Source organism: Hermetia illucens, chromosome 4 (assembly GCF_905115235.1).
Source record: "Hermetia illucens chromosome 4, iHerIll2.2.curated.20191125, whole genome shotgun sequence".
Classification (NCBI taxonomy): domain Eukaryota; kingdom Metazoa; phylum Arthropoda; class Insecta; order Diptera; family Stratiomyidae; genus Hermetia; species Hermetia illucens.
This window is the reverse complement of record NC_051852.1, coordinates 40518459-40530634: the sequence shown is the minus strand read 5'-3', so window position 1 is coordinate 40530634 and position 12176 is coordinate 40518459. Positions and strand designations below refer to the sequence as shown.

The 12176-nt window shown below is 42.5% G+C and overlaps 1 protein-coding gene across 2 annotated transcripts; it reads left to right on the top strand.

The window, feature by feature from the left end:
• Nucleotides 1-1211: 1211 nt before the first annotated feature.
• Nucleotides 1212-12104, top strand: LOC119653706. Of its 2 annotated transcripts, none has more exons than XM_038058589.1 (4): nucleotides 1212-1601; nucleotides 1732-2136; nucleotides 11824-11901; nucleotides 11965-12104. In XM_038058589.1, the coding sequence occupies exons 1-4, from the start codon at nucleotides 1502-1504 to the stop codon at nucleotides 12048-12050; spliced, it is 669 nt and encodes a 222-aa protein (XP_037914517.1). In that variant the 5' UTR covers nucleotides 1212-1501; the 3' UTR covers nucleotides 12051-12104. The 2 variants fall into 2 exon arrangements, 1 of the variants encoding a protein (XP_037914517.1); XR_005249742.1 differs by lacking the exon at nucleotides 11965-12104 and adding an exon at nucleotides 11630-11754 and having other exon boundaries at nucleotides 1216-1601; nucleotides 11824-11880.
• The last annotated feature ends 72 nt before the right edge of the window (nucleotides 12105-12176 follow it).

Genomic DNA, 12176 nt, shown 5'->3' with positions numbered 1-12176 from the left:
AACGATTGGCGCATTTTCTCATAGAACGTGCGCTCCCTGTACAGAGATGAAGCTGATGAGCAGTTAGCCGATACCCTGTCCCAATATAGGGCTAATGTAACAGCGTTGCAGGAGACCCGTTGGACAGAGACCGGTTTCCTGGAGAAGAGACGCAAATCCATATATTATAGAGGCCATCCAGTAAACCAGATGCTCGGAGTAGGTCTCTTAGTCAACCAAAAAATCAAACCTGCTGTTATGGGTTTTGAAAATATTAGCGAACGGCTATGTACTCTGCGTTCGCGAGGCAAGTTTAGCAATATAAGCCTCATAAACGTTCACGCCCCTACAGAGGAGACTGCAGAGTCGCAGAAGGATACCTTCTACGAGGCAGTTGAGCGGACTCTCGAAGCCTGTCCGAAGTATGATATCAAAATAACACTTGGAGATTTCAACAGTCGAGTAGGGATGGAGCCCGTATTCAGGCGATACGTTGGCTCCCATAGCTTACATAGGGATTCCAATGGTAACGGACTGCGGATTATTCAATTAGTAGGGTCCCACGGAATGATTGTTGGAAGTACCTAGTTTCCGCGGAAAGCGGTCCACAAACATACGTGGGCCTCTCCAGACGGGACTACTTTCAACCAAATTGACCACGTGCTGATTGAACGCCGCCACCACTCAGTCTCCGAGCTCGAATTACGACACCACATGCCAATCAATGCCTGACGACTGGCAAAGAGGCATTATCTGTCTCAGTTCACGTTGACTCGTTTTTTTTCAAGGAGCCAAAAATCTTTAAACCATTCAATTTGAACAAACGTTATCTCTACTTGGAATGCATTCATGTCAATAGGGTTCTTATTTTCATTTTTCATTATCATGGGTTGTACTATTGTGGGCCCCTATGATAAAAATAAGATAATAAAGTTAAATAATTAAATTAAATTAAATTAAGAAGAGAAATAAATATCTTGGCATCCTGCAATATAAATTGGTGGACTTTTTGCTCCCACACAATATATAATTATAATATCCACATCCTGGGTATTTACAAATTATTCCAGTGAAAGGCTCTCCAAATCACAACTATTTTAGCACCCTCAGCTTTCAGATGCCATTATCAAATGCAAACAAGTTGTAGCATGACGAGAATTGTGAATCACTCATTGTTGCATTCCGCTCATGAATGACTGAATGAAACTATACAAGTTCAAACGCGTTCAGACGGCATCGGTTATTAGTCGCATACACATGACATACCCTGGCCCGTAAACATACATAAGTCCAATCTTCGAGGAGAGGGTTCCCAATATCTATGTTACCCTAGGAGTAATCGTCAATGGTTAACGACATTCTCATAAAAGTGATCTAATTTGTTTATCCTTTGTGGGATTTTCCTCCTAAAACCTTCACCATAAATAGCTTCTCCCTTGGCTTTCTTCATCAGAATTTCATAAGCTATCGAAGTGTCCACAGTGTTTTATTGAAATTTGTGATTAATTATTAAATCGTGAAAATGCGTGCATTGAAAATTATGTTGAAAGTATGCCACCGTGAAAAATTGAAATATATTTCGATTCCAGCTAAAGCATCTTTGTCGAAACTCTTAAGAAAAAGTAAGTTTGCTCTAATTAATATTTAGTGTCAGTGATATAGTGTTTTTTTTTATTTTATTAAAACTACTTTGATGATACTCAATTTTTTCCGACAGTGTGAATACTAACTATTGTTTTCATTTCTTTTCAGTTCGAAGGAAATTCAAAGTGAGTAACAAATACAACTTGGATCTACGCACTGACTATGGAGCAACATTTACGGAGGAGTTTTACCGAGAGTTTGTTGATACGTTCCCGGCAAGTAACCGTATCTTACACCTCGAAGCGAATGTCCCAAAGGAAGTTAAATCAAATCCCATTCAACATATTGAAAATCCGCGGAAAAGGAAGCGGGAGGACGACGTAACCTCTAATACTGAGAGTGAATATACCCCGCCTCGTTTCACGGAAGCAGATATAGCGAAACGCACAAAAGATATGTGGGCAGCTCCCCTGATGAGGCAAAATTGTTTTATAGGTAAAATGCCAGAGGGTAAATGCAGTTATTCCAAGAGATTTACAACTTACAGAAGTTCACGGATTTTCAGTGTTAAAAGTAAGTAATTTGTGCTGTATCGCATTAAAAAAATCTATATATGTCAAATAACAAGAGTGAATTAATTAAAACAATATTTATACCTATATACATACATTTTTCACCAAATAATGGGAAATATTTTCATAAAAGTGGAATTACATTCATAGGTTTAAGGGTTATAATTTATTTTCATATATTGATAATGCAATAAAACTATAGTGACGATGCAAAACTTATTGGCTGTAACTGTACGCATATTTTGAGAGAATTTGAATTTATCACTTCTCGTCAAGGCTTTGGTCGCGAGAATCTATTCATTAGCCCCATTTGAAAATAAAGGATTGTTTTTAATATTAAAAGGGGCACATAATTATTTCTTATTCTGTATATATCTGTAGCCCAGCTACGTTTTCCTTCTCTTTATCTAAACCTAAAAATATCATTGCAAGATGTAGTCATTCAAACATGTCCTGTTGTTCGCTCCATTACTTCGGTTTCACTGGTAGAATCAGTGGCCCCACGTTGGGCGCCAAGAGTCCAGCGTCGCATGAACTTGGCACCAGCATGGTCACCATGGCTGTGAACCAACCAAACTCCCCTAACGGGTTTCCCACTCGTGAACACCGACTGCGCGAGATAGTATGAGGAACCGAGCCGCACGTGCGAATGCTAGTAGTTCGGCGAGATGAGGGCCGGAGTTCTTGGTTCTCAAATATTATCTCCCTGTCAGGACACAGAGACTTTATCACGTACCTTGACTCAATAGTCAACAAAACTTAACCCATCTGGGGTAAACTAGTCTAATTGAGACGTGAAGTCTCGAGGCGGATTGATACCACCGGAAATCTCAATCCCAAAGGAGCTATTAGGTTGGTGCAAATGGTACTAAAATTTGAAAGGAGCTTGCAAAAATTTATTTATTTAATCAAAATAGATGCCAGTCGATTCAAAACACTTCTCCCAGCAAGATTCAAGAGCATGTATGCCAGTTTCGTAGAAGTCCAACTGTCGGGTGAATTCGCCGAAAACAATTTTGACAGCTTCTTCGTTCCTAAATTGTGTTTCCGCCAAAAAATGATCCAAATGCTTAAAAAAAGTGGTAGTCGGTTGGCGAAAGGTCCGGTGAATATGGTGGATGAGGCAGAGTCTCATACTGCAATTCCTTCAACTTTTAAACCCTTGTTCTGGATACATGAGGTCGTACATGAGTATCACACCGTCTCTGTTGACCCATCTCGGCCGATGAATACTCAATTTTTGGTACATTTCCTCGAGTTGGGCACAGTATTTCTGTGCATTTATCGTTCCTCCAGGTGCCAAAAAGAATAGTGGATAACTCCAGACCACCAAACAGCCACCATTGCCTTCTTCGGATGGAGGCTCCGTTTCGGCATAACCTTCGGTGGCGCAGCAGCATCTAGCCATTGTGCTGATTGGCGACGATTGTCGTATAATATCTATTTTTCATCACATGCCACTATTCTGTGCAAAAAGGGATCGCTCCGTAAGGGCATGCGGAACCCATTTGTCGAGCCTTTTCACCATTCCAAGTTGTTGCAAGTGCCGGGAAAGGAATAGTGTACGCCCAGTTTCTCTGCAATGTCTCTCACACGTATGTCGGATCCGACAAGCAAACGCAGCTTGTCGTTGTCAATCGTTGGTCCTGGATGTCCCCGTGGCACCACTCACTCCGCTGCTTTATGACCGAGTTTGAACTCATACAGAAAAAGTATACGTTCTTGACTCTTTTCCATCCTTTTTTCCTTTCTATTCACTGTTATCACAACGATGGTTAAAACTGAAATAACTCCTTGATTAAATGTAGGAGTATTTATACTTTATTATCCAACAGCGGCAACTGGCGGTAGTTTGATACAGCAAAATTGCAACTAACTTCACTTGATTGCCAAATCGGCTATTTCATGTGCAACAACCTAATACTTTGCCTAACAGCCTAATAAGGGAGAGGACACAATCGCATAGAAAAACCTAACGCGCGCGGGATGGGCGGGAAAGGATTAACTTTTAATTCCGGTATCTACGCGAGGAGTGGCCCCGTCTTCTTTGCCTCTTCAAGGGGGCCAGATAACACTGTGGCCCTGCCGCGCCCCGCCCCAACCTAAACGTTCGTCCCCTGTCGCTTCCAAAATACTGGGCGGAGGAGGGAACGTTTAGGAGGGGAATTTGGTTGGTTAGCCTTGGATAGCCTTGGTGACCATGTTGGTACCAAGGCAATGCAACGCTGGACTCTCATCGTAACAGAGTTGCCGTTGCGTACGTAATAGTTGACGCCCAACGTGGGGCATTTCCGCTATTTTTTGGGGTTTACACCCACCGGGCTTGATAGTATTAGGATCACAGCTTCCTTTGCCTACGAATACTCTGATGCCTTATAAATTCGAACTTGGCGCACAAAACAGGGCTCTTCAGCGGGTTCCTCTACATAGCCGGCTAAAATTATTGCCAAGGTGATGCAACGCCGTTCTGTCATCGTAACAAATCATAAGTAATTGCATACCGTAATTTCTTCTGACAAAACAACAGTTGAAAGCCTACTAGCACCAACAATGGTTAGGTAGCGTACGATCAATGCTTCAAATAACAACGTATGGAAAATGCATTCTGCAGTCGACCTGCAGTCGAGATGGTCCTCTCAAAGAAGCTAAACATCGCCAATGCAAATAGTATGCCAAAAGTATAAAATAGCAGACGCTTCAAGATTATGACAAGGAGACTCCACCCAATAAAATATTTCATGGATAAGAACATTTATTTTTTTTTTAATGGACATAATACACAATGTAATAGACAGAGTAGCTAAGTCGAAAAAGAAACTGACGAATGAACTTGAAATCTGTTACAGCAGCACTTAGAATAATCGAAAATCTGATTTTTATATACTGGAAGCAACCTTTTTTCTAGAGTAGGGTAGGTGAATGTATTTACGCGCAGAGTGTTGGACTCCCGCAACAGTACGCCATTGTACTACCAGCTAAACACCTCCCTGTTATCAGATCCCGAATATAATGCGCAATTTGACTCAATCTGCCAACGCTCCTCAGCATCTCGCTGACAATGTTGCCTGGATAAAACTATTGACAAAAACCGTGCCACCTTTCACAAGAGCAATCGGCAGTATTTCTGATATTGTTCCTGAATATGGTGCTTCCACGCTAACTTAAGAGTCGAAATGTACTCCTAAATACTTGACTGTTTGTGCCAGCTGGATTTCCGTCCCTGCTAAGGTCACCTGCTAAGGTCAGCATTGCACTCGCCCGTGATTATTATCCTGATTTAACTCAGGTACTCATTCACAGCTGAGTCGATTGGTATCCGACGTTAAATCACAATACAAATTCCACTGCTGCCACGAATGACATTTGAATAACGACCTTACGTACAACAGCCTTGTGCAGCCTATAACCAAAGGCGCGGCAATATCTTCTGTCCGTCGTAAAAAGGAGGATGGGACATTTACAGAATATCCCTGCTTCTCAGAACTCATTTGCCAAGGTCCTACCCCACGGCGGAAGGCGAGAACATTTTGCCTGACAACCCAACAACGAATAAAGGAGAAGAAAGGAAAACTGGAAACTACCAAAAGAGGTATACTTTTAAATCACTGAAATCACCCGGAGTAGATGAAATCTTCCCAGCAATAATCCAGAGAGGGCTAGAAATCATCTTAGGATCTCTTCTAAGGGTGGAAAGGTGCAGCATAGGCCTGGGGCATATACCGAGGACGTGGAGGCGGGCAAAAGTGCAAAAGTTGTCTTTATTCCGAAAGCGGGTAAAAAGGATCCCTTTCATCCTAAATTTTTCAGACCAACTTACCTAACCTGGTTCGTACTCAAAACGGTGGAGAAGCAGGTCATAGATAACTATATTATAACTAACTTTCTAATCCGTAATTCCCTACATCAGTGTCAACATGCTTACCGGGCAGGACGATCAACCGAAACTACTCTGTACCAGCAGACGGATGTATTACGGGATGCCATAGAAACAATAGAAATAGCACTATGTGGGTTTTTGGATACCGAAGGAGCATTCGATAATACATCGCACACAAAGATACAAGGTGCCCTGATCCGCGAGGGAGTGGGCATCCGCTGGCTTTTTGGATGGGTAAAATGTTAGAGAGTCGGCAAATAGAAATACCGACAGGTACAAACTCTATTATCATCTCCTGGACGAGCTAACAAATACTGGAATACAGGTGCCAGGTTATGCTGACGACATTGTTTCAACCTGTAGGGACAAATATGAGGATACCCTATGTAACAGTATCCAAACTAGATTAAGGGTTACTAGTGCCTGGTGCAGGACGGCAGGGCTGCGTAACAATCCAGCCAAAACCACCATAGTGCACCTGAGAGCCATAAGGTTAAATGGCATGGAGGTGAAACAAGAAACAGAGGTCGAAATTATTCTGGAAGATGCATGTCGGAAACACTTGTCGGAAAGCTACGAGGACTCTCGTGATTTGTAGGTTCATAGCAAGGGAAAAATGGGGATACAACTCGAAGATACTACTTTGGATATACACTGCAATAGTAAAGCCAATGATTACCTATGGGGCGGTAATCTGGGCAGAAAGAACTGAACTCAACATACAAGCCAGGGAGTGACACAAACTCCAAAGACTGACTTGCGTGTGCATCAGTGGGGCAATGAGGACATGCCCAACGGCATCCCCGGAGCTCCTTCTGGCATTAATCCCTCTCTATCTGCACATATAGATGCAAGCAAAGAGGGCAATCTTCAGAATGACCGGGAGTATCAATGAGGCGGGGAGCTACTTAAATCGAAGGAAGATTGACATTCTCTCTAGGCGATACCCCGAATTAGTGATACCAAGGAGTAACATACTATTATTAACTTTATTTGAAGGGATATCGGTATGGAAGGTATTTCGGAGCTTAGCCACCATATAGTGGTAGCCTTTTAATTTTTTCAGATTTGTAGGTTGAGCAGTTTCTAAGAATGGCCCCGTTAAAAAAAATGATCAATTTTGAGCCCCCGAACTCCCCGCCTTTCCAACAAATGTCAAAACTAAGACCGGCTTCGGAAAATGCTAACTGAGAGCTTTCATTTAATACCCCACTGTATGCGGAGTATTCACAGTTCTCACCTTTCCACCAAATTTGATGTCAATCGCTATTACAGACTCCGAAAAAAGTGCGTGTGAAGGACAGACAGACAGACGGACAGATCCCAAGGCCAGATGGCCGAATATCGCCTTGAAAGTGGCAGCCAGGACAGCACCAAGTATGCTTGCCAAAGTTTTTACGGCATGCCATAGGAAAGGAGAATTCCCCGAGCAATGAAAGCTGCAAAAGTTGATACTTATTCCGAAGCCAGGTAAACGATTGGGTGACCCCTCCTCATATCGACCGATATGTTTGGTCAATACCATTGGTAAACTATTTGAACGAGTATAATACAACAGGCTGCCCGCTCTTACGGAAAAGGAAGGAAGCCTATCCGACAAGCAATTCGGGTTTCGTAAGGGGAGATCAACCGTCGATGCAATCAACATGGTGACTGGCCTGGCACGCGCTGCAATACAAGATGGCAAATGCTGCGCAGTGTAAAAAATTAATTCAACACTGCAAAGTGGACGAAAATCGTAGAGGCTCCAACCGAACTACTGGCTCCGGAGTATATTGTACGCATCGTAATGGCATTTCTTCTAGGAAGAAGATTGAGTTGCGACTCGGACGATGGACTGAAATTATTCCAGATGACGTGCGGCGTACCACAGGGGTCTATCTTAGGTCCCTTACTGTGGTTGATTATGTACGATGGAGTGCTGACGCTACGCCTTCCTAACAGCGTCACAACCATTGGCTTTACGGACGATATGGGGGTAACACTAGTTGCAAAACGCTTAGACGAAATCAAAATCTACGCAAATGAAGCGATATGGGAGATCAATTCCTGATTGAAAAAGTGCGTTCTATCACTTCCTGAACATAAAACGGAACTAGTGCTAATCAGCAAAAGAAGGAAGGACACAACCGTGCAAATTAAAGTTAATGAACAAACAATTTACTTCGTCGTCTTATTTCAAGGGTAGTTAGTTCCGTGCTACTCTACGCAGCTTTGGTTTGGGCAACCGTTCTGGAAAATAAATCAAACTGCGGAAAACTAAGATTGCCGTATCGACTAAGTGCACTCCGAGTGTGCAGTGCTTATCGAACAACATCAGGAGAAGCAGCATATGTACTGGCAGAGACGATCCCCATAGACATCTTGGCGAATGAAGGTCGACGTCTCTACGGCAAAATGTATGCAATCGAGGAGTCTATTGTACTTCGACGGCAACTAGCACAGCGGGTATCCATCGCAGAATGGCAAAAGAGATAGAACGCGGCACAAACTGGCCATTGGACCTACCATATCATTACACACATTCGAAGATGGATTGAAAGGAGCCACGGGGAACTAAGCTATGAGCTAACACAGTTTTTAAGTGGACATGGAGGTTATCGGGCTTATCTACATCGATTTGGACACGAGTCACCATGCTGCCCAAGATGTGGTAACGTGGCTGAGAGTGCGGAGCATGTTGTATTTGAGAGAAGAAGGAGAATTCCGAACCTGCGTCCCATATCGATCGGCGAGTTGACTACAGAGTCAAAACCAGCGGTGGTTTAATGTTCGACTCGAAGATGAGCTTCTTCGAGCAAATCAAAGCAGCAGCGGACAGGGCTGCAGCTGGAGTCGTAGCTTTGAGTTGGCTAATGGCGAATGTCGGGAGCCCTATATCAACTAGGAGACGTCTCCTCATGGGAGCAACGCAGTCGGTTTTTCTCTATGGTGCGGAGGTATGGGCTGATGCCTTTGACAAGAAGGTAAATCGTGAGCACCTTGCTCAAGTGCAGAGGGGGGAGCTTTGAGAGTGGCGTCTGCTTATCGCACCGTCTCCGAACCGGCTGTGATGGTGATCGCGGGAGTGATCCCCGTTGTCCTCCTTGCCAAGGAGCGCAAAGCTATCTACCGCCGTAAGGGCGAAAACTTAAGAGAGGTAGTTGCCCGTGAAGAACGTCAATGCACCTTTACCGAGTGGCAACTTTCTTGACAAAATGAGCCAAGGGGCAGGTGGACTGCGCGGCTCATCGACAATTTAGACCCGTGGTTGAACAGAACGCACGGTGAGATTGATTACTTCCTTACCCAACCTCTAAGTGGGCATGAAGGTTTTCAGCCTTACCTGCACAGGATTGGGAAGGCGCGATCTCCTGATTGTGTGTTCTGCAATGTGGTGACGGACGACGCTGAACACACCTTTTTCTCTTGCGAGAGATGGGACGGCCTTCGCCAGCAGCTTTATGCAGACACAGGGGAGCTCTCTCCAGACAACATTGTCAGAAAGATGCTGAAGAGCGCTGGCAGCTGGAATCGTAATGCGCATTATGTTCGGGCTCTTCTTATTGCGAAGAAGATTGAAATCGACCGGCGGAGGGATCGGACGGTAAGGGGTTCCCCGAACTAACAACAACTCCCTTCCTCCCCTCCCCTCCCGTTGGTGAAAAGAATTCTAGCCCGAAGTAATGTGTCAAACGGTTCCAGGCTAGTTCTCTGATGACAGGGAGGTGTTTAGTTGGTAGTCCGTCAGCGTGCTGTTGCGGTAGTCCAACACTCTGTACGTAAACGCATTCACCTACCTTACTCCTAAAAAAAATGTTGTATTTGAGTGCCCAAGGTTTACAGCGCACCGAACTAAGCTAGAGGTGACCGCAGACAGGCGCTTAACACCTGAAAATATAGTGGAGTTTATGTTGGAGTCAACGAAGGCTTGGAATCAAGTGGTAATTGAGCTGAAAATGATTCGTCAACAGCTAAGGCATGAAGAACTGCGAAGAAAGCAAGAAAGAAAGAGAACAATAATGAGGCGAAGTTAAGAACTGAATCAGCCCCGCGTTGCAATTCTTATAGCAGTCCCGCGGGGAGAGTAGACAAAGAAGGAGGTGGTTTTAATGAGTAGGAGTCTCACATATCTGCATGACAGGAGCCAGTAATAGCTTTTAAATCTTTCCACCTTTTAACGACGAAAAAAAGACAGACGGGCAGACAGACAGATAATAAACCGATTTTAATAAGGTTTTGTTTAACCTTACAAATGGAGAGGAACAGCTGAGGGAACTATACTGGGCGAGCCTATCTAGACTAGAGCAGTCCAGGGTGCTGATTAAGGGAGACGATCCCAAGCACACAAAGTGCTGTTTAAACGTTACCAAGAAGAACCTCCGAATCACAGTGGGAATTCTCACTGCACTGCCGACTAAATTATCACCTAGGGATGTGTGTGTCTCGAATCCTCTATACACGTGTCGGAACGTGTCAAATCCTTTACACACGTTCTGAAACAGTGCCCGGCACTTGTATAAAGTAGGTCAAGGCACCTGGGAGAATACCTGATACCAGATGCAAAGTTGAGAGACTTGGAAGTAGGGAATATACTAAAATTCCTAACGGTTATAGGCTTGCTTGACATACTATAGTTAATAGAGGGTACATTATAATCAGTAAAAGGGGCACAATAGTTATTCAAGGACGCAACTGAATAATAACCGCTCGCCCGTAATTATTACCCTGATTTGACTCAGGTACTCATTCACAGCTGAATCGACTGGTATCCGGCATTCATACAAATACCTCTGGCACCAGTGAAATCTAAACCACACCTTCCGCATCGACAACCCAGGGCTCTAACCACTGCGCCATGCGCACGATGACAACAATTACTTTAGCCAATTCAACTTTACCTTTATCTCATCCAATTGAGTATTTTCGATTGATTTCTTTAGTTAATTTTAAGATTGTGTGTTATCTTACCTGTAAATCCTAATGAACGACAACTAAAAATGGATTTTCTTGAATTTATGGTTTCAATCGTATTCCTCAAAAATTAATTTGTTCTTGAAATCTTGAAACCCTGGGAGATAATGAAGATTATATGTCGGATAAGAGCACAAAAATTACTTAAAATTACCTTTGAATTCTGGGAGGTTCCCAATAATATCCGGCCACAATTGATCCCTCCTATCACAGATGAAATAGGACGCCGTTTCTTCCTGATGTTGCTTTTAATTTTATTCGAAATTTTATTTTCAAAATATTTTTTTTTTACATTTTATAATATTTTCATTGCTCTCTTCCTAAATTCTAGTAACTTGAATATCACTGTTTAAGCAAAACTTTTTAAGTTTCTTTTATTTCAATGTTCAGGTAATATGTTTATCTGTATTTAAGGTATTCTAAAAATCACTAATGAATTATTAAGATAGAGTATATAATAGTATTGCGTAACGCTAACAGAGCATTATAATGAGATTTTCGGCTTGGGAAGTTAAAACTTATCGTTAGAAAACGAACAATGTGGAGAGAAAAGAAACAAAACAACAAACAACGCTGCACAAGTTCAGTTTCGAACGAAAATAAACAAATAAAATGGGCAACATTTCAAACTACTTAAGAAAAAAATAAAAAAAACTTTTTCTAGATCACCCAGCGGCATCAAAAGCTTTTCATTGATAAATATGCAAGGTAAAACTATCCATACAAACAAATAACAGGTGGCAAATAAATACATGCATCTACCATATATTAAAACGGCTAACTTTGAGGGTAGGTAAGATTTTCAGAACTTGGGTCAATAATAAGGCTTGAAATCAATTTGTGCCATTTTCTTTGTAGATCCAGGTCAACTTAATCCTAGGTGCGTTTTTGGCAGTCAAATCAAGATCATAATCAGTTGGCTTAAATACTACAGTGGTAACAAGGAAGTAATTTCATATAAAATTCAACTTTCAAACAGAAAATCTTTTCTGTTTACAGAAATACCCTTCGGGAAAATTTGCTTTTTGTTGGCCATAAGTTTGTGCATTTGTAAGTCTTACAATTCTGAGTTATTGTTATTCTGAGTTTAGCGAAGGCCAATAGTTTTAAGGCAACTCAAATATGAAATGGTTCGTTAGTCTTGTGGGTCTAAAATAAAAAAAAAACAAAAATGTATGCGATGAAGGGAAGAAACGTGCGCAAAGGAGCAA

Excerpts from the sequence above, each read along its gene's own strand:
- LOC119653706 (XM_038058589.1), top strand. The coding sequence starts at position 1,502 with ATGCGTGCATTGAAAATTATGTTGAAAGTATGCCACCGTGAAAAATTG. Across the intron at positions 1,602-1,731 it reads GTCGAAACTCTTAAGAAAAA|TTCGAAGGAAATTCAAAGTG; the intron begins GTAAGTTTGCTC and ends ATTTCTTTTCAG. Across the intron at positions 11,902-11,964 it reads TTGGCTTAAATACTACAGTG|AAATACCCTTCGGGAAAATT; the intron begins GTAACAAGGAAG and ends TTCTGTTTACAG.